Genomic DNA, 21,432 nt, shown 5'->3' on the forward strand with positions numbered 1-21,432 from the left:
AGTTATCTCTGGAATGATGTAAAAATGCGCGTTCTTGCTGCATTTTGCTTCCGAGAAACATGCAAAACGGGACGGAAAACATGAAATTTTGCAATAATCTTGCGCCACCCTGGCACAAAACGACGATGGTTAAACTATGAAAAGGAATTTCCCAGGCCGAAAAAACTGCAAAACCCGAAACTGTTTAAGCCAGCCAAAAACCTGCAACTGTTTCGGTTTTGCGTGTTTTCTAAGCCACCCTGTACTACGTGCGTATTGCGTGTACAGGGTGGTGCGGCTACATAAATGAGGTGGAACTTACTTGTCGGAACAGGTACGGGAGTGTCAGCCAGCACGGACTCGATGATATCAGAGGACATAATTTTCGGGATGTTGTTGCCCTGAAAGTCCTCGGCCCGGGGCAGAACCCCGGACAGTTTAGTGAAGACTGCCTGCAGTTTGGAGGCGTCTTTAGCGACCCGTTCCTCCTGAAAACTGCTCCGGAACATGACGATTGGCAATTTTTCTCGTTCAAAAAGCGGCTGTCAAAATGTGCAGTTAAGATTTTCATTCAATTGCTGGATTTTCATAGCCCTCTTCGCATTTTTTTCTCGTACGGAACGGTTCCGGAGCTGCCCGAGGCGACGATGTTGCTTCAAAGCCGGCCAACAAAGAACTCTGGCTGCCGGAATATCAGCTGATCGACCGGCAGGACCCGTCAAACTACTGCGGCCCACTCATGTGCAAGCGGCTGGACAAAATCATTCGAATTAAAAAACTTTCTAATGCAGACAGCATTCTCAGTCCTAATTTTTTCCATTTCGGCACGAATTCCATTAAGAACGTTTCAGGGACGCGCTGTGAAATCTCGCAAATTTTCAGTCTACTACTGTTAAAAGTTTGGTTTTTTACATGAAGGTAGAGCAAATTTATAGCCTTTAATGGCGATTTGTTTACTTAGCAAACTTTGTTTTTACTACAATCGATTAATCATGATTTTAGCTATATTTGCTGAACTAACATTGCCGTATGAAACTTCTTCATGCTCACATTTGCTACAACGTGATACAAAATTGAAAATGTTGCGTTTCTGAGAATTCGGTCCACTGTACCGTCCCTTTCTTGCAGCCAATAGCACGCTGGGATTCTGCTTGTGAACTCATGGCCTGGCAACAGCCGTGTGTCAGAATCAGCTGTAACGATCGCCGCGAATTAATTACCGACTGGCCCTGTATCGCTCCATCGCTCTCTAACACCGGTTTGGTTGCTTTTCGAGTATTTGCGATTTTTCGCCCCATTAAAGGGTTTTTCCGCGGAAAAAAACCATGCAATCCTAATGGGAGGGTCAGTACTTTGTTGGAATGGGGGTTGTTTTTAGGTTTTGCGCGTACTTTTCGCGGAAAACCGGGGAATTCCCTTGCGAACACAAAGAACAACAAAACCAGTAGGTACAGGGGGCAATTGCGGACGTATGGCGCAGCTCAGGTGTTCGGCTATATATAGAAATCCTCTAGTTCTCTCGAACGGCCAGATTAGCCTTAATTGTGCAATATTATCCTTTTCTATCCTGAAGGACGATCGGGATAGCAAAGAAAATCTGGAATGTGATACACGCCGTTAATCCAGTTTTGTAACTAAATATTTTACATTTTTCTTCCTCCTCAATATTAATTTATATTTTTTTTAGTTTGAATTAGATTTTGTGATCATTTTTCAAAAATTCCTACTATTTATCTGGCTACTTTTCGTTATAGGGATAAAAATCCACATAAGGGTTGAGCGCAGCAATGCGCTAATGCCGGTAAAAACCGAAAGCCTTGCATATGCAGGCGATAAAATTAACCAGATGGAGGAAAAAACCGAAGGGCATGCATAACAAGCAGCTGTTTTTTAGCCATCAAGCGAAGGGTGGCCTGTAATTGTCGGAAATAATAATAATCAAATTAATTCCTGGGTTTCAGTCATTTATTGTCTCAATTTATCAATCAAAATACGTTTCGGTGTATTTTTCCACCATCATCAGTTTTTATGTGTAGCGTTGTTGCTGCTTTAAGCCTTGGCATGCATTTGGCTACCCCATTTTTGGAAAATTGGTAATTTTCAAGCGATTTGTTCTATGCAGCATCAAGTTTGAAATTTTCTGAAAAATCAGCCGATGCTTCAATTTGCTTCGGATTTTCAGTCAGGAAAGTATATACAATAATAATAATCACAGGGTGAGGTCAAAGTCAAAAAAATGTATTTTTTTTGTTCACAATCCATATTACTGTCTAAGTTGGGTAAATCAAACGACACTGTTTAATACAAGATTTGTACATACTTTATTGTGAAAACTTCTCCCAGTTCGACCCATCGTGCATGGACTGAAACATTGCCCATCGTGTCCAAACCCTTTTTTTTACTTGAATTCCCATTCTTATGTTGGAAAAAATGTATTACGAAAGAACCTTATCAAAAATGCCCAGCAAATAACTTCCGTTATCGACAACATTGCCATTTCACTTAAATAAACTGTTCCTATGTATAGAAGAGTAATTTTCAGTTACAATTTAGTAAACTACCAACAAACGAGCGCTAGAATATACAATGTATTAAATAGCCTAGTTAGAACTGCATTAAGTATTCCTACGTTAGTCATTAGATCGAAAAAAGCCAGCGTAGATTAAAACGTTCTAGAAATAATTCCAGAGAGCCGCACTCAGTTCTTGTTAGAGCAAACCGTTGAAACACATTAAGTAGATAAAAGCTCTTTTACATTTATACGCCTAATCAACCAACCAATATCAGGCTAACTATAACGTTTTTATTTTTGGCTTAAAATCTTACAAAAATCTAGAAAATAAAAAATACTTAACAACCTGCACTCAATTTTCTGACAAAGGCGACTGATGATTGAAATACACATTTAATTACTGCCAGCTTCTGTATAAACAAGTAAAATATCTTACTTAAAAAACACCGTTTTTACACCAGTCAACCACTCAAGTCTCCGTTCCATTCGGGTTCAAAATCAATGGAAATCAATTTTTAAGTAACACTGGCTGATTTAATTTAAAAAAACAACTATCGACTGCATAGAGCCCAGAAGCAATTCAATGAAACAAAAATCAACTGGCTTTCACAGATTTTCTTTAAATTAAATTGTACTTAAAAGTATACTTTGCAATACAAACGTGAAGCTGATTGGAGGAAAATTGATCGCTGGGGAAGCTATGCTGGTAACTGCAGTTTCTTGCCTTTTAATACTGAAACAAAATACGCGTATTAATATGGGCACCATGAACATGCAATAGAGTTTAATTTAGGCTAACATTTTAGAGAATTGGTTTTTTCTTTTTGAGTAGGTAAAGTCGCTAATTGAGACCATTTTCACGGGCTTCCTTGTTGAAGAGGGCAAAATCATTCGCCACCTTCAATAACTCGCGGTTTTAGAGTTATTAGGCCGTCGTCGATTTAAATTTAAAATCGCCAGTTCTTCAGATATTCTACATGCTCAGCTCTCATTAAGAATAAATGTCTGCTGGCTCAACATTTGTAAAACCTCGCACTCTGGTTTTGCGCAAACAAATGTTCCTTTTCCTGTACGTAAACCAGACTATGATTTAAATAATGTGTTGCTTACCTTTGGTAACATATAGATAGAAAAAGTCGCAGTACAATACTGTTTGCACCACTCCAGCAACGATAGCGATCAAATCATAATGCCCTTCCGTCCAGTATCGGTAAAACCAGTTCAGAATATACAATCCTCTGTATGAGCCCAAGGCGAACAAGTAATGAGACGTGATACTCTCAGCTTCTCCAGTTTTACTGACCATGAAGAGTTGAGGAAGAATGGCCACAGACTCCAAGTAGATACTGAACGTCCATAACACCTAAAATTAAGACGAATTCTTAACAAGTGAACATTGAGCAAGGCATAGGCAACTTACCTCCAGCGCACTGAATTGATGGTTAATCAGAAGGGCCAAGACTATGGCAGGCAGCAGCAGGAACTCGATACGGAATGTATCATGATTCCGGTCATAAGTGGCTCTAAACTTCAAGTAGATTAAATACAGAGTGGCATAGGAACTGAGAAGGAACACCACTTTCATAGAGATGTTGTAGAGCGAAACATAGACGGTCACTAAGTCCAAGTATCTTGCAGTGTAGACAATGGCAAACAGAACTTGTGATTTTGCTGATATCCCTGTAAGACGTAAACTAAGTTAAAAATTGGCCATGAAACGAAGATTCGGGTTTGAAGTCGGGTTGAACGACCTGCTACCAGTAGAAGAGAAATATTTACTCGTTACAACATTGCCTGTTAAATGCATTAAACCACATTTGGAATGGATGTCAAAATCAATGGCTTGTACATGAAGAGCAAATAGCATCAAGCGTAATAACGAACGAAAAAAACCAGTAATGATGGTGAAAAGTACTGAATTTAAAGGTTTTTTGGCCAAAATGCACTCAAATACACTGAACAGTGTTGAACAAACCGGGCCAACACTATGAATAAAACTGAAAATAGCGACTTACCTGCACACGATCTGCTGTAAAAGATCTTTTGCAACAGGATCATAATAGCTAGAAGATGGGATAAATCCCCTAAAAGCCTAAAAATATTCATTTTAATTGTTTTTGGATCTTTCGTCCCAATCTCAGTCTAACAGAAATGACGTGGCTTTATTCGGATAAATATCGCCAGGTGGCACGCTTCTCTTGAAATTTGCGTGCATTCTGTTTCTTTCTTAAACCTGAACCCGATAGACCTTTCTCCGTCATATAGCGTTAACGAGAAAAAGACAGCACCAAAACCAATGGTCGCTGATCAGATGCCAACCATCGAGCTCTAACGATGCACTGTTGCGATGACTAAACTGATTTTAAAGCAAAGCGTGGCAGCTAAAGCAAGCAGAGCAAACAGCCTCTCCCTTTTCTACTCATACTGGCAACTGTGGAAGAGAATAATTTCAAATAAAAAAGCACTATTATTTGCCTTGTGCTTTGTTTCATCCAAAATAGATCTCGTGTAGCATTGAGCTGTTTAGTTAAAAATAATGTTTTCAGATACGAAACCGCTTTATCGAGAAACAGGAAAAACTTGCTTGAGCAGATTGAGCCACAACAAAACCACTCTATATCCTTCTCGGTCTTATTCTCAATTAAAGATTACAAAAATATAAATATAGTAAAGTAGGCAACCATTAGGTCGCATGCTTGCCCACATAACCAAACTTCTTCTGGCCTCTTATGTCAGATTCCGATCTGTGACAATCACTTTCAAATAATTCAATCGATTGCGGTTTTGCAGGAAAATGATAACATTTCAAATCCTTTGTTAAATTGTATGTGAGTTTACAGAAAAGTAACTAGTGTTAGTATGATAAGAAACATTGGATAAGTGTAATCCTCAAAATTGAGCTGTATTTTGCCCAACTATGAACGATGGACACTGCTAAGAAAGGCAAGTTTTTTATGCTTAGTTTTTACGTGCTGCCTCCTTCGATGGATAAATATCACAGTCAATTTTCACTCACTGTTTACTTACCGATATTGCCTTTTGAGTATTCCCAACGAAATCATCATATAAACACTGCTACTTAAAGGGCAATATCGCATATTATTCTCCTAGTGAAATAAAACGGACTATTGCTCTATCATGCGAGAGTTTATTATTTCAGCTGGCTTTCTTCTATGTGTATGTAGTAATATAAGCAACTAACAAAAGCCCCTAATTTATCCGTTTTGTGAGCTTGACAATGAGCTTGAAAAAAGAAGGCAAAATTACACTGGGGATGCTAAAAGGTATTCAGGTATTTGTGTGCTTTAATTGCTACCCTAGACCTCCCCGTAAAACTCACTAGTTTGCTATGCTAGTATGTACTGCTTGTAGGCTTCTAATCGCGAAACAATCCATGGATAAATCACAAATTTTCGAGGTCCAAAAGTGGTCAAATCTTAAAATCGATGACGCGCAATGTTTCACCCAACCAATGTTGTTTAAAAGTCTCTTACCTTACCTTAAATACCACGCATGTTATTGTTAGTACAAAGTGTTCATTGTGAAAGTTTCAAAGGTAAGACGAGCATTTTGAGCCCTCCTTGTCCCTATTTTAGGTAAACCAGTTACCACCTCCGTACCCTCAATTTCCATAAAGTTTCACGCTAACGTCGAGCAAATCGAGGAACTTCGATTCAGCGATGACGAAACACCGATCTCCGAAGAGAAAAACAGTCAGTTTGGCAATTTGCCGGCTGTAACCAGCTCTAGTGAGTGTCGCATTTATGGCTAAATCCCCCCAAAAAAACTGCAAAAACGGCATTAGTTGAGCAGTTATTGTTAAACATGCTTGAAACCAACCATCGAAGAATTTTGATTATACTTATAATGAGTAACGGCCTAAAAAAGCGTTCCATCGATGCATTGTGAACGTTGCACTTGAAAGATTAGCGATAATTGATATAATTGACTGCTGTGGGATTTACAATGTGCGTTTTATCAGGAGATACAATCGTTAGTATCTTGTATTTGAAGTTAATTTATAACTATGTGACAACAAGGAGCAAACAGAAATCAAATCCATTTCGGTAATTTGTTTTTAATTGAAAATTCCAAATGTACGCACACATTTACCATTTTTAACACACTTTAAAATCAACAAGCATTATCGTATTTGCTTTAGATTATCTTCATCTTCAGGCGTGTAAACGCTTTAGCTTTCAGTAATCTGAAATCACGATTTTGTTGTTTCGAGTGTTCAGTTGTATCAAATGGCTAAATTTAGAAATCAATTTAGTATGTATTTATTTAACTAATATTATGAAGAGTTGTTTGACTTAACAGGGGCTTTACGCTGCTATCATTTAAGGTTTCCAACATGTTTTAAACAATATCTTAGCAGACATAGATCTGTTAAACTGCCTCATAAAATGCCGTTTTGCACTGATTCGAATTGATCACGTTTAGATGACCAAGACTCAAGTCCTTTAAAACTCTTTCCAAAACTAGTCAAGAGATCGACAAGCGTAGACGTATCTACTAATCAAACTCTTAGCTCGTCGCCGCCTAGTGATCCATGGAGATTCTTCTCCGACATTAAGGTAACTTTTTTGCTGTTTGGCGATTTTGAAACACCATTTCGTTCGACTAACCTGCCTTAACGGTTCCCAAATACAAACAGAACGAGATTCAAGCTGATTGTGAAATTCATGTGAGCAATTTTTAAGGGTAAAATCACCAAAAGTGTAGAAGAGAAAATAACGGAAATTAAGGCGAGGCACGAAGAGGGCTCGCCGTTACACAAAAGCAAAGTCGACCAGCCGAAAGTCAAGGAGAACTTAAGCTTTTCTGACTCTGAAGACCAGTCGGAGAGTAGCATTTCGAGAACTTGCGGATTTGCTTCCACTACAGAAGGTAGGAGAAACAATCGAAAACAATGTTGCACTTTGCTTGCTTGCGCTTATCATATAATTGATCGGAATGATTCAGTTTTATTTACTTACATTTACCAGTTTTCAATATTTTTTTATAATGAAATTTCTGGAGCAGTCGAAACTAGTGTTACTCATGCTGCGTTTGTTTAAGGAAAACAAACTGTGAATTTAAAAATCAATTAAGCACCTAAATAACCACAGACTTAAATGTAATTTGTATGCTGGTTTTTTTATTTTTAGGCGTCGAAATGTCATCAGACGACGAAACCTCATCCGTTGACAAAGAGAAAAAACCGCATTCCTCTGACACTTTGAGGCAGAAATTCAGATTTTTCAAACATCACAGGTAAACATCCTATTCTATTCTATAGTTTTACCGTTCTAGTGCAAATGTCTTGGCTTTCTAGCGATAAAAACACCTCGAAAGAAGGCACGGTCAACATCAATAGCCTTTCGAAAATCTACAATATTAACACTGAGAACGTGGAACAGGCCTTACCAGAAGATGTTAGTGAGGACGTGGAGAGTGCTGTGGATGCGCTAGAAGAAACGGATTTTAAGCGAAGTTCTCCAGAGAAAAATGATAAGCGCCTTGAGAGTGAGAATATCATTAAGAAAGTAGGTAACATTATTAATAGCTATCAGATCAGCTGCAATTCTGACCACTTATCTAGGTGGCCCAAAAGTTCGTCAACATTGATGTCGACAAAGACAATGTGATAAATATCACCCAGGTTTCGGGAGACGAAGTTAGGAAACGTTTTTTCGCTGAAGACACGAAGATGTCCACTGTGTTTGCCCCGACTGGATTCATCGACGTCCGAATTCCCAAACGGAGGCCCTCTACTGATGCGAATATTCTGTAAGTATCTCGAAAACTGCAAGGTCAACAGACAAATAATTTTCTTCCTAGGAATTATGTTCTTCTATCAGTTTACATTGTCGCATATGCCATTCTTCACGCCTACCTGCCCTACCTGGCTGGCTTCCTCTTAGGTGCTTCCCTAACGCTTATACTAGCCATCATTTATATGAAGCTCTACAGCAGGCCTCTCAACATAGAGGCAATTGATGATAGCGTTCTAAATAGGATTATGGAAGTCCCGGCTGTGAAAGAGTATCAGCCTTTAACTAAGTATGAGGTCAGTACTGGTGCGACCACAATTGATTGTCGTGATTCGAACCGCTCATTTATAGGGATGGGTAAATGAGTACCCAGAAGCCTACGATCCTCTATGTTATCATATTTCTCACACGCAGTCCGTATTTTTGAGACTGCAAGGCAATCTGTTGAGAATCAGCCACTCGAAGAGCAAAGTGCCCAAGCGAGCCATGTGGAACGAACACGAAATTAAAACTAGTTTCGTTCATCACAGAGTCTATAATCTACTGAACGCGAAAATCACCTTATTACCTGAAGGGCTGGCTAAAATAAGGTATAACACACTTCAGTAACATGGTCGAGTTTTCAAGCGGATTGATTTAGGCTGTGGAGTAAAAAATATCCCATCTGCATCATGCTGAGCAAGGAGCAGATGAATTTCGACCCAACCACCGTGAAGATGGATTTCGAAGACGAGGCGGAAGAAAAGCCAGCTGAGAAAGTGAAATCGCCAAAGACCAAGAAGAAGTTCACGTTTAAAAAGCGAGAATATCCATATATGGTGAGCTTTCTTACGTCGCTTGTCATCTCCGAGGGATTTTTATTGTTATTTTCAGTCGCAAAGGTTTAGTAAACTAGCCGAAGATCAGGACATTGATTTAGATTCGGACTCACGAGCCAGCACTCCGTCTCCTGAAATAGCTGTAAGTTCAGAAACCCCAGAGAGAAGTTCAAATGTTGAGCACCGGATTTATTGCAGGAAACAACGCTAGATAACTCCCTTCTGCTACAAGAACCAGAAGAGAAACCAGACGATGATGAGATGTATTCTTGTCCCGATGACTCATCAGAATGCTCTCAAAATGCAAGTAATTCTCTAATGTTTACGCACACAGACGTAAATTTTTCTTCGTTCTAATCCAGGGCACCCACTCGGAAACCAAGATTTACATATTTGGTCGAACGGATCGCGAGAAAGAAGACTGGTTTCGGCGATTAGCCGCAGCTACTCACCAAGATGGAGGCAACATTAGGGAAGCTGCAGGCTATGGCGATGCGGACTCAGTTAAAACCGAAATGGAATATTTAAAGTACATGTCCATATTTAACAAGGTGAATTAAATAGATACCAGTCTTGGCCCTACTGCAACTAGTGCCTAATACATTGTTTAGGGTTCAAGAAAATCGTCAAAGCAAGGAAAAGGAGATAAAGATTGCGAAGTCACAGAGAAAAGTAGTATTGAAGACCCAGATGAGTCGAAATCGGATGTTCAACTGTGGTTTAATGCCCTCATAGGTAATATTTTGCAAACAAGTCTTCAACAAAAAAAATCCTATGGATTTTACTCCAATAGGTCGAGTGTTGTTCGATTGCGTCCGTGACGCGAGTTTCACCAAAAAAGTCCAAAACAGAATACAGAAGAAGCTGCAGACCATCAAGTTGCCCTATTTCATCGAAGAAATCCTCATCACTGAGTTGAATTTAGGCAAAACTCCGCCTCTGATACTGAAATCCGAAAACCCCATTTTAGACAATCGCGGCTTGTGGGTGGATCTGGACATGTCTTATGAAGGATCGGTCGTGCTGACCCTGCAAACTAAGTTAAACTTGATGAAGCTCAAGAATCCTCAAGCTAATGGTAAGAGAATGGTTTTTTGAAACACCAATCTATCCCCGATTCAAAAACAGATAAGTTGGGGCTGGAGATAAAATTAGCGATCTACCACTCGGATGTGGACGATTCGGCTGAAAGCAGCACAGATGAAGAAGGCCTTCAGGAGCTGCCAGTAAATAGAGAAGGCACCGGAGAACGCGCTCTTGTTTATGAAAAAAAGAAGAAATTCATAAAAATGGTGGATAGAATCGCGGAATCCAAAATCTTTCAAGCGGCTGCTGAAAATCGATATATTAAAAAAGCGATGGAAGGTAAGACCATAATTTGACTTCTACTGAAAAATGTTCGAGTCTAAACGAAAATTAATTTGATTACAGGTGTTTCTAATACCGAACTGCGACTAACAGTTGAATTGAAAGCTCTCTCAGGTACTTTGGTTCTGAATATTCCACCTCCACCCAACGACAGGGTTTGGGTGGGGTTCCGACCAGCACCTAAACTGATTTTAACCGCTTGTCCCATTGTGGGCGAAAGAAACTTCAATAACACAATGGTTACGAGCTGGATAGAGAAAAAGATTGTACAAGAATTCGAAGTAAGTATAATTATCAACGTGAAAAGTGTCTAAAAAATAGTGTAAACTTCTCTTTTAGAAAGTGATGGTGATTCCAAATATGGAAGATTTTCTCGTACCTGTGATGACTCCGAAATTACCAGAGTGAATATGTTGCCAGCGAAGTCTAATTGAGCTGGAAACTTGTTTATTCTCTAAATATACGAAGTGCGCTCATTGCCATTGAAATATGAAAATGAATGAACAAGTTTTCCAGTAAGTTAAAATATTTCTATAAACGCACCCACATGACTAGGTATATTATGATACTGAAAAATACACAAAATCAATCATGTCTTGAATATAAATATTACAACCAAGTAAACGGTTTAAGAACCTTCACAAAGCCTCCACATATGCGCGATTTTAAATGCTTATCCAAGATACTATCAATTGTGATATTTACCAATGGTTTGCAGGGTTTTTGTTTAGCGTTCCTATCCGTAATTTGTTTGATTTTAAGTATGGTTTTATTATATTTATGAAAATTTTTGTTGTTTGTAGGTTTATAGATTTTTTTGCTAGGTTAGTAGTGGTTTTGTTATTAGTTAGTTTTTACTTTTCAGAAAACATCGTTTTCTGATAACATGGACCAAAGGTTACATTGTATTTGAAAGTTCTTCTCGTGTTTTATAACTTCAATATTTTGAAAGATACAAAATGTTCAGCTTTTGACGATTTTACAAAGAATCTAATGATTCGGGTTTATTAATTGTATACGCTTGGTACTTGGCTTGGATCATTCCGCAATCCTTTTTTAGTTTGTGAATATCCTTAGAAAATATGGCCTACGATAAACGGCCCAACTTGTACACCGAACGCAAAAAGAGCGAAATTGTGATTTGGCACGATCAGTTTCAAAGCAAGGGCGTATTTTTGAAAAATGAACTGATTTATTTTTGGAATTTTTAAAATAAAGTGCGTATTTTAATGTGAAATACAGATCAGTTAATTCAACGTTCTTCCAAGCTAGATGGACGACATACTTGTTTACATATTGATGTGTTTTTTAGTTCAAAAAAAGTATTATTCGTCACAGTGGTATTTTCCTTACATGTGAATTAATGTTGAATAAAAACAGTTAGTTGACTCTGTGTTTTACCAGCTCAAAGCATTACATTCCTTGCTTATTGACCAATTATTCTGCATTTGGGACAACAAGAAATTTAACAACTGATCGTTTTTATTCGATGAGCTTTCAAACAGTCGATTGAGCAAAATCTGTTTTCCAAATATTCGAAAGGCACCTTACCGGCCATATCGGCTCCACATAGAAAACAGCGGGCTACCACTTTGCCTTGGGAATTCAAAATTCGTCTTTCAGCTGCTAATGCTCTCTGAAATAACAAAAAAAAACACAATATACTTGAGAAAATGCGCCGATTAACTGCTCAACGTACTTTTTCCCTGTCGGTTAAATGCAAAAACCGATTTTTCTGTTCTTCCTCTTGATGTTTGATGTGATTTTCTTTCTTCTTTTCCTTTTCTTTCTCCTTTTTGACTTTTCTTAGCGCACGCCTTTTCTCTGCGAGTTCTTCATCTGTCAATGCGTTAACGGGAATTTGGGCCTTAAAACGCACATCCAGCCATTCGCCCAATAAAATAAGCATAACTTATAATGGTTACCTTATTATAATTGTGTCTCTGAGGATTGTCCTTGGCGAATTTTCGAAACGTGTCCCTGGAAACTTTACTACTAGTGCAACTGTAAGGCGTTTGCTGATTCTTGTTCTTCAAGCACGGGTCTCCTTCATTGTTCAACAGATACAATAGTAGTTCTTCATGCTCATTTATGGCTGCCAAATGAAGAAAGCTGTTCCCATCTTCATCTAAAATTTCATTGAAAACCTCTTGCGAGAGTTCCGCTTTGGACACGTTTGTGCCTTGTTCAAAGGTCTTCAACCGTTCTTGAAATAGTTCTTCCAAAATTAACGGGTTTCCTTTAATTAATGCGTCTATAAGGGTTTTCTTGCGAGCTTCTTCTTTCTCTCGAAGTTTTTGGTTTTTACTTTTCCTGAAAAACATTTCTTTATTAGATTTTTTAGAAGAGTGAACACCGTTTGCTGATTTTTACCTAGGTTTTTTCCTGTTCGGTCCTCTTTTTCTTTGCTGTGGCGTTAAACTATCACCGAACTCTGCTAGATCCTCAAAGGAGATGTTCACCGTTTCGCAATTCAGTTCATATTCATCCTCATTCTCTATTTTCAGCTCGGCCAAGTTGACTTCGGATGCATTGCTTTCGGAAGAACTGCGACTGGAAGTTTAATCAAAATGTAAGTAAATTCGGCAAGTTTAGGAAGCAACTAATTACCTCAATTCAGCTGGCAGAGCCCTTTGAACCAATTCCCGGGACTTCGCTCTGTTAATACAGCTCGATTTTTTCTTCTTGGCATTCCTTTCCGGTGAGTTCTGCTTCGCAAATCTGCTCGCTGCCTCATTTAGTGACTCTAAAAACAAACCACATAACACATAAAGTGTGTTTTGGAATAGAGGCAGATCACCTACCGTAGACAGTGGAAGAGCAAAGCTCCGAATGCACTCTTTTCACTTCGGAAAAAGTCGCTCTTCCAGTGGAAAAGGGGATTGTTCGTAATCGGGGGTCCGTTCGATTTAATATCGAGGACTTTTCCCCAAAAAGAACCCCCCGGTTGTAGGGGCCAGACGCTCTGTAAAATATGAGGCTGCTGTTTTTTAGTTCTTCTGACCAGGCAGTGAGGATACTTCCAACGTGCTGAGAACAAAAAGCTGATGGTACAGAAAACAATCTGGGAGACGCTCGCAATCAAACGATTCTTTTGCTGAACAGCAGTTAAAATCAAAGGTAAAACGGCTTACATCGTTGAGCGCCTGCTCATTGTATCTCCGCAAAGAGGCTCCAGCACTTTTAGGGTGAGACCCGCCCGATTTTCCATCTTTTCCCGATTGTGTGCCACCCTGCCCGGATCGCACAGTGTAACAATGGAAAGTCTTGTGCAGTATCGGGCTGAGTCCGTTAAAAATTGCGGCTGCAAAGTGTCCCCCGCCCAACATTATAATTGCCCACTGCTTGTTGAGCCCACACTTATCTTTGTAGCGTTGGTAAAAATTTACTGTAGATATCTCCTCCTGGAAAATGCCCGTTGTGAACAATTGCGTTGTTTTTTTGCGCGCCATTCACCTTTTTGTCCACAAGTAGCACCCCCCTATACAGGGAAATTACTTGTCCGCTGCCATTCTGCAGAAAAATCTTCCCTTGAGATGTTGCGAAAGTATCTAAAGTGTTTGGGTCGTCGTCTTCTGAGTCTGAGCCAGATATACTTGATACTTCGTCTGGAATGGACAAAATACTCTTAATGTTAAGAGTTAAGGTATCTCAAGTCCATACGTACCATTTTCAGTTTTCGAGTTAAACTCTTCTTCTCCTATCGGTACTTTTGAAAGCAAGGATTGTTTTAAGTTATATCGATGCCAGTCGAGTTTGTAGTGTTCCCTTTGCTGCTGCATACTTGGAAAGGTGACGCGGCAGCAAGAACACGCAAGAACCTGCTCGCTGCTTTCGGGAACCCATTCTTCAATCTTCTCTGCATGGCAATCTACCGGCATAAAATCCTTTGATAAACTCGAAAGCCTTTTGCTTACAACATACCTTCGGTGCCTCCTTCCAACAACACTGGATGAACGGATTCGCTGAAAATTCCATTAAATTCCTCGCTGAAAATCACTTGATTCATCACTTCTGATTTGTTCGCCATATGGAGCAATTGGACACTAAAAAATTATACTGTTTACTTCCAGCTTATAAGTATCAAGCTGCACAATTTAATCTACAGTTTTTATAAACCGAGATAACCACAACTTAAGATAACAATTACAGTCAAAATGTGTGATCAAAGGTTTGTAAATGAGATGTGGCTGTGGCATTTTTTGGGAAAACGCTGGAACGATGGCCAGTTTAAAATTTTGTGTTGCTGTTTTTCAGGATTCTTTTTTTCTAATAGCAGTCAGTACTTTTCCAACGAGAAAAAACGGCGAAAATTCAAATAAATGACCTCCATTTGTTTGAAATTTCGCCGTTTTTTGGGGGGCGATTGTTTTTTGGAAAATGCTCGAACAAGCGGATTTCCGATGCAATAATTATTTCACCCAGGCTCACAAATAGGAAATGGGAAACAGAGTAAAAAAAATAATTTCATCAATAAACCTGCTTTAATAATTTTTATAATGAAAATACACAAATGTATGTTGTCACGTATCAGGCAATAGTAATGAGAGAACCTAAAATTCTAAGAAAAGTGAAACATTTTACTTTGAGCTAACATTCACAAACAATATTAGTAGAAAATTGACAATGGCTCTGTAAATATCTTACACATAAATAAATTAACTATTGACTATCACAAATTGAAAGGAGTTTCTTATAGACCCAATTTTGCAATTTATCATAGTCTGCGAATTTGCCTATTTAATAGACAAAGACCAAACAGACATTAAACTAAGTGAATATACATTTTAGTCGGTTTGGTGGAAATATAGTTGCCCTGTGGTGTCCAAAAAACACGACAAAAACTCCTTTACACTTGTAGAAAGTTTCTAAACGCACTCATATCTTCATCACCCGAACAGATCTTTATAATATATGTAGCTGCCAGCAAGCACGCCCAAAATCAGAGTGAAAGCATATCCAGAATGCATGCTTATTCCCGATGAACCCCTGAAAACGTCGTAAAATAAGGAAATGTGAAACTGGTTTGAGTAAAACCTTCGTCATTACCTGCGAGGCGATAAAGGACTGGGAGGATAAACGCCGGGGACTTGCGAGTCTAAAAACACGCACATCCAAGTGCAATAAGTTAGCAGCAAGCCAGCAGCAATGGCCTGCAGAGGTCTACGAAACTGCACTATTAAGCCCCAGGACTTTGAAACAGCGGCTTCTCCACTCTCAACAATTACGTGCAATGGAATTAATTCCAGGTTGAGTTTGATGTCGGGAACTTCTGCAAACACATTGGAAAATGGATTTGTGTTGATTACCATTGTTTCTATTATATTGCGTGAAAAAATGACCAAAATATACATTAAAAACACTGACTAGACGTCGATTTCAGACCTGCCTCAGCAGCTGTGCTTCAATCTAGTATTTTTTGTAACAAATCTCTGGTTAGCTACATTCGAAATTTTCAACATTTTTCTAGTTAAACTAGATTTTTTTTTATTTGGAAAATCCATATACTTTTACGTAATATGGGAAAATCCTGTTTCTGACCTAGTTGTGCCTAACCTCAAAGTTTTGTTAGCAAGCTAGATAGTCAGTAGTGGATAAACTGCATACTTACTTTCAATGGAACTGAAGGTTTTCACTAAAATCATCACTAAAGAAACGAGAAGCCCTAAAAAGGCTAAAAATTCGACACTGGGGAAAGGCTTTTCTTTCACTGCATTCCGACGATTTGGGGTCGCTAGTTTGTACCCGCGATAATCCATGTCGAGATGGTCATCCATACCGAACAATTGATTTGCTGTTTTTGTTGTTGTATACGCTTTTTTGAGCAAAATTATATAAAACGCGTAAACTCAATACTACTCACCTTATGCGATGTTTAATCGTTGACGTCACTGACGTGCTTAAGTAAATATGGCTCACTGTCCATCTCAGACGTACGTGACAAGGAAGCATCTGTAATCATACTAGAGTATATTCCGTAGCAAATGCTCCTGATAGCGATTATCGCACAAGTGTAAGCAGTTTCAACGAAAAAAATGCTCTATAGTCCATGAATAAAGCCAAAAAAAACACTCGCAAAGTTCGAGGAAAATCATCTCGGCCAAATTTGCAGCGGTGTTGTCAAACTGCGCAAAACGTTTTAAGTTAGAGAAAACGGTTTCCTGTGTTATCTAGCATGTAGAATAATTCAATTTGAGTCGGTTTAGATTATAAATTTTTACTTTTTGTATACTTTTTCAGTTTCATTAGAAAATCGCTTTAACCATGCTAACGCAAACAAACTAACTTAAAATTAAATGAAAGGAAAACAACTGAAAAACAGGTGGCAACACCGCATTTTGTTGAATTCGCAAAAGAGTCAAATAATCCACCGTCTCACTATTGACGCGCTAGATAAACTGAATCAATGGGCGATGATAGAAAACTTTCTCAAACATTTGCGAAAAATGCTTTTTGGTCCAAAAAGATGTTTATTTTCCAAGAAAGGTGTAATCTTGAAAATTTTAATCTTCGTTCATGTAGGGATATTTTTAGTTCCTGACCCGCAAAAAAAATTAAATGGGGTCGTAAACTCCTCACACGCCATAGACTATAGCAGAGTTTAATGTGCCCCTGACAGATGTCTGAGCCAGTTGCAAGACCCACGATGCAACTCGAGTTTAGCCGAACCCCACACATGTAGAAATTGCGCTATTGCCACCCTTCAAGAAATATCCTCAAATAGTTCCCTGTTTGTTTCAATTAGGTGAATGAGGCTCCCTAATTCAATGGCAAGGATCTGCGAAAGACGCAAACTGAAAATTGGATATTCAGCTAATTGAATATTAATAAAAAAAAGTCGCGAATGCAAAAAACGAAGGTAAGGCAATAAAAAAATGTCTGAGGAAACGCAAGTGCTGGCAACCATGCTGGTGACCAGTCATCGGATAACCCGAATTCCCTGTTGGTAAATTTTCGTTAAAAGTTTAACCAGTTTTCTCAGTTGCTTGCTGGTGTTGCGCTGAGGAAGATAGTGTGATTTTTCTTTGGATTCGACGTCTTGGGTCATCGGCAAACTCAGTTTTTGAGTCATCGGCGCGAATTTTCTTTCGAGTGAATCGCAAGAAGAGAATGAACAGATTTTTTACTTAAACCGGGAGAAAAATCGCAAAAGGAATCATGGCAACAACAACGGAGGTTGGTGTTGGCGATTTCGTCCTCATGGACGTGATCGACTTGGATCATTTTATGGAAAATTTGAAAATCAGGTAGGCTGGCAGGTGACAAACGGAAGCCCAAACCCTTCGCTTGTTTTTGTACCATTACGATATAGTCTTTAGTGTCAATATAGCGAATATAAAAAGAAGTATCACTGTTTTCTTGGGCGCACTTAATTGCTCAAATAGCCCCCTATTTTAAGCCCACCTACGACATTTACAATAGGTTTAAGTATGTGTGGCACCATATCGAATGCAAAGCGAATATTAATTGGGCAGGTACTCAACGGTACCGCAATTCGATCGAACAATATCTATGAAGCACAGACAGGTTTGTCTAGATATCTATGTACTTAAATTGCAATTAATCTTACGCCCTTACGTTTTCCGACATAACGATAACAGCAGGTTATCGCAGATAAATAATATTGATTGACTGACTTGATTGAAACATCATCTATCCACGGGCTTTCATTGGTTTTATATGCGATAAAACTGTAAATTAGTAGACACAATCCTGTAAATAGTCATCAGAAACGTCTTGGCAAGACCGGCTTTAGTTTAAAGGGATTGGTTGTTGTAGGTGGGACTGTTATCATTAAGCACACATTAACAAATGCCTACTTCATGTCAAAAGTGTTAGAAGCACTGTTGATCCTGATATATTGACGTGTATTGACAGCACTCAACTCATAAGAAAAACAAATAGAACGATGTGGATAAAAAATAATTTCTTAAGTGTAGGTATTTAAGCAGGGGTGCAGCATCTAGTGCTGTATCAACAATCAAAACACTGATTCAACAATGCAGAATTTATTGTTTCAAGAGTTTTTACAATCCGGAAACCTTTAGAAAAAATCTGACTACGCCACTGCAGCACTCTCGAAAACAGCCTGCGCAAGTGTAAAGTGCAAAAAAAATCTTTCGTCTAGTAGATTTAATCGGGAGTTCCTAACCTCTAATAAGATGTTTGTGCAATGCAACAATGTAAACATTTAGGAGCGGGTCTTTCAGCTTTAAACAGTCATGTTAAACTGCATTTTTGGTTATTTTTCCAATAGTTAAAGCGTTTTTATGAATGTGTCAGGGAAGTAGTGAGGTTTTTTGCCTCTAATTTCGACGCCACTGGAAAATTTGGCAATGAGTCCGTTCTCTCCTGTTGAAAGGCCATTGTTTGCCGCACAAAAAGTGCTCTAAGTCAGAAGCTGTAAATGTGGTTGTTTTGGCGAAAAAATACATTTATTGATCAAAACCCGACTCGATAAAAAAAGCATTGAAGAGTTTTTTTTTTTGGTTTTCCGGTTGTAATTCCGAAACTTTCTGCGGTACACCACTGAACTTTTGCAGGCGTTTTCCCAGTAGTTCTGGCTACTGCATGAGGGTTAATTTACATTTTGAGATGTCAGTGGCGTAGATTTTGGAGTTTAACCTGATTATTTTCCCTAATTTCTACGCCACTGCGCAAAATGGCAACCTGTGAGGAGGTTTCGAAATTCGCTTGTTTCCGGCACAAAAAAGCGCTCTTAGTCAAACGCTTTAAATTTGGTTGTTTTGGAGAAAAATTACATTTATTCATAGAAAACACGACTCGATAAAAAGTCTTGTAGAGTTTTTCTTTAGTTTTTCGGTTATAATTCCGAAACTTTCTGCGGTACACCACTGAACTTTGCAGGCGTTTTCCCAGTAGTTCTGGCTACTGCATGAGCGTTAATTTACATTTTGAGATGTCAGTGGCGTGGATTTTGGGGTTTAACCTGATTATTTTGGCCCTAACTTCTACGCCACTGAGCAAAATGGCAACATGTGAGGAGGTTTCGAAATGCCATTGTTTCCGGCACAAAAAAACGCTCTTAGTCAAACGCTTTAAATTTGGTTGTTTTGGAGAAAAATTACATTTTTTACACAGGAAAAGTTATTTCCATTGCGCGTTTCGAGAACTTTTCAGCCTTTTCCTTCTCAGGCTCTAATTCGTGAGCTGCCAACATTTTCACTTATTTCTCAGAAATAGTTGAGAATATCGAAATAATGATTAAAGAGTCTTTGATAGAGCATCTCGAGATCTATTTTTCCCTAAACAGACTTTATTGGAAATTTCGTTCGGTGAAAAAGTTTTTTTTTAAATAGCCCTTGCCCGAAACTATCTTTTGCCAATAAGATTTCTTTAGCAATTTCCAACCTTAAACATTTTTTTTAAAATAACGAAAAAACATTTTGTACGCCCTCGAATTGGAGAGAAACTAGATTTTTTTGTGCCAAAGTTGTCATTGCCGCTGCCGCAAAATCGCCCAAATAAGAACTTACGGTGTCGAAGTTGTTTGAAGTTGCGACTATCCAAATTCAGGAAACATTTCAATAAAACGAATTTTGCCAGAAAAATCGTGCTTTTTCTCCCTGGCTGGTAAAACCTTCAGTTATCGAAATCAAATAGTTTAGAATGGTTTTCGGTTCCAATTTTGTCAATCTTAGGTGTATCAGAAAAGTACAAAACTGCTTAAAAAAAACATAAAAACAACTCACAGAACTACGGATAAAGAACCACAGTTGTTCGTATTATTGGACATGTGTTTCAGCCACTAATATATCAACTAACACGATCCGATTACGGACAATAAACATCGTCAGGTGGACCGGAATTTCTAATATAAACATTGGCTGAGAGTTTTCACGAATGAGTGGTTTTTTGCATTTGGTAGGCATCGAACTGTGAAACAATGGTCAACCAATGCCCTCCTACCTGGGTCAATTCGCTAGACAGATTCGATTAATTTTTAAATAAGCGACAAATGCGATTCGATTCACTGATTAGAGAATAAATGATTACTAACTGTTCTACTAATTTAATTATATTCAATTCAATCGATTAATAGAAATGAAGGGGTTTTGTTTTATGTTTTTTTTACGTTTTGAGTCCATCAATTTCATCGCAACGATGATTAATTAACACTTTTTTTCATTTTACTCACAACTCATTAATTAGCATGTTTTGAATGCTGCAATGAGTAATAGATGAGTAAACAAAGAGGATTTGCTCTCTTTCTTTATTAAACCATGGTGCTGAACTGAACAAGTGTTGACTATTATTGTCGCTAAATGTATGATATTCTACAAAACGTCCGCTCCTTAGCAGTTGTTGATGACATCATTTCGCATTGCCATCCTTTGCCGTATGCCTTGACATGGTTGATGACTCATTCCGATCTTCAACTATTTGATATCCTATTAAATATGGGATAATGAATCCTGCATCGTTTTCGCATTGTTTCAACCGCAGGCATGTAAACAATGTTGCCATGCAATCATCAATTGATTGCGAATGAAATTTTATCTAGATTTTATCACAGTTTTATAGTCAGGATTAGTGGTTTATTGCCATCATTATTTCATGGTTGCTGGACCAGGGGCGATCATCATTCCGGAGAGAACTAAATGGCCTTTTTAGAAAGTGAGCCATCGATAAGGAAATGTTGGCAGTTTTCTCAAAAAATGCTTGAATTCAAGAAGTTTTAGATTTGCGTGGTTTTGTTTTGAGTTGCAAAATCCACTTGAACTCGACGCTGCTTTTTTCGAAGTTTCTCAAGAACCATTCGAGCTAGAGAATTCGTTTTGGCATCGTTGGATAGATAATTGAAAAGTCGATTCAGTCGTAACAACATGAGTGAGGAAATTCGAGTAGTTTTGACACAGAAAGCGAAATTTGAATATCAGACACTTAGGTGCAAGATTATGCCAAAATTTCATGTTTTCCGTCCCGTTTTTGATCATTTCTCGGAGGCAAAATGAGCAAGAACGCTCATTTGTAC

The 21,432-nt window shown here is 38.5% G+C and overlaps 6 protein-coding genes across 7 annotated transcripts in view; 2 read left to right on the forward strand and 4 right to left on the reverse strand.

The window, feature by feature from the left end:
* The window catches only part of LOC109545384 (protein charybde), a 12,366-nt gene extending 11,653 nt beyond the window's left edge, over positions 1 to 713 (reverse strand). The window contains exon 1 of the mRNA XM_019916048.2: positions 302 to 713. Coding sequence (XP_019771607.1) covers positions 302 to 488 — 187 coding nt within the window. The 5' untranslated portion in view covers positions 489 to 713. The remainder of the gene's footprint in view (positions 1 to 301) is intronic.
* A 1,563-nt stretch (positions 714 to 2,276) lies between these two features.
* On the reverse strand, positions 2,277 to 4,689 carry LOC109545268 (ER lumen protein-retaining receptor). The gene is made up of 4 exons (XM_019915850.2): positions 4,507 to 4,689; positions 3,912 to 4,171; positions 3,602 to 3,854; positions 2,277 to 3,224 (listed from the first exon to the last, which is right to left on the reverse strand). Exons 1-4 carry the CDS (start codon positions 4,595 to 4,597, stop codon positions 3,190 to 3,192), a joined length of 639 nt encoding a protein of 212 aa, XP_019771409.1. The 5' UTR covers positions 4,598 to 4,689; the 3' UTR covers positions 2,277 to 3,189.
* Positions 4,690 to 5,651: 962 nt separating this feature from the next.
* On the forward strand, positions 5,652 to 11,824 carry LOC109545262 (testis-expressed protein 2). The gene is made up of 18 exons (XM_048663521.1): positions 5,652 to 5,775; positions 6,088 to 6,240; positions 6,938 to 7,071; positions 7,198 to 7,384; positions 7,645 to 7,750; positions 7,812 to 8,022; positions 8,079 to 8,266; positions 8,318 to 8,546; positions 8,602 to 8,840; positions 8,891 to 9,068; positions 9,124 to 9,210; positions 9,267 to 9,371; positions 9,431 to 9,619; positions 9,680 to 9,803; positions 9,862 to 10,146; positions 10,197 to 10,433; positions 10,500 to 10,717; positions 10,776 to 11,824. Exons 1-18 carry the CDS (start codon positions 5,730 to 5,732, stop codon positions 10,842 to 10,844), a joined length of 2,985 nt encoding a protein of 994 aa, XP_048519478.1. The 5' UTR covers positions 5,652 to 5,729; the 3' UTR covers positions 10,845 to 11,824.
* A 76-nt stretch (positions 11,825 to 11,900) lies between these two features.
* Positions 11,901 to 16,403, reverse strand: LOC109545264 (ankyrin repeat and zinc finger domain-containing protein 1). Its single transcript, XM_048663522.1, has 11 exons — positions 16,300 to 16,403; positions 14,361 to 14,482; positions 14,104 to 14,307; positions 13,893 to 14,044; positions 13,571 to 13,840; positions 13,241 to 13,466; positions 13,047 to 13,182; positions 12,810 to 12,989; positions 12,362 to 12,749; positions 12,136 to 12,303; positions 11,901 to 12,072 (listed from the first exon to the last, which is right to left on the reverse strand). Exons 1-11 carry the CDS (start codon positions 16,386 to 16,388, stop codon positions 11,902 to 11,904), a joined length of 2,106 nt encoding a protein of 701 aa, XP_048519479.1. The 5' UTR covers positions 16,389 to 16,403; the 3' UTR covers position 11,901.
* LOC109545269 (ADP-ribosylation factor-like protein 6-interacting protein 6) lies at positions 14,902 to 16,349 on the reverse strand. The gene is made up of 3 exons (XM_019915851.2): positions 16,048 to 16,349; positions 15,486 to 15,708; positions 14,902 to 15,425 (listed from the first exon to the last, which is right to left on the reverse strand). Exons 1-3 carry the CDS (start codon positions 16,211 to 16,213, stop codon positions 15,326 to 15,328), a joined length of 489 nt encoding a protein of 162 aa, XP_019771410.1. The 5' UTR covers positions 16,214 to 16,349; the 3' UTR covers positions 14,902 to 15,325.
* A 996-nt stretch (positions 16,404 to 17,399) lies between the features above and the next one.
* Positions 17,400 to 21,432, forward strand: part of LOC109545261 (unconventional myosin ID) — a 16,912-nt gene continuing 12,879 nt past the window's right edge. For both annotated transcript variants that reach the window (XM_019915840.2, XM_019915841.2), the window contains exon 1: positions 17,400 to 17,683. In XM_019915840.2, coding sequence (XP_019771399.1) covers positions 17,595 to 17,683 — 89 coding nt within the window. In that variant the 5' untranslated portion in view covers positions 17,400 to 17,594. The remainder of the gene's footprint in view (positions 17,684 to 21,432) is intronic.

The sequence above is a fragment of the Dendroctonus ponderosae genome, unplaced genomic scaffold (genome assembly GCF_020466585.1).
Source record: "Dendroctonus ponderosae isolate FM_Combo_2020 unplaced genomic scaffold, Dpon_F_20191213v2 Dpon_F_20191213_2, whole genome shotgun sequence".
NCBI classification, from domain to species: domain Eukaryota; kingdom Metazoa; phylum Arthropoda; class Insecta; order Coleoptera; family Curculionidae; genus Dendroctonus; species Dendroctonus ponderosae.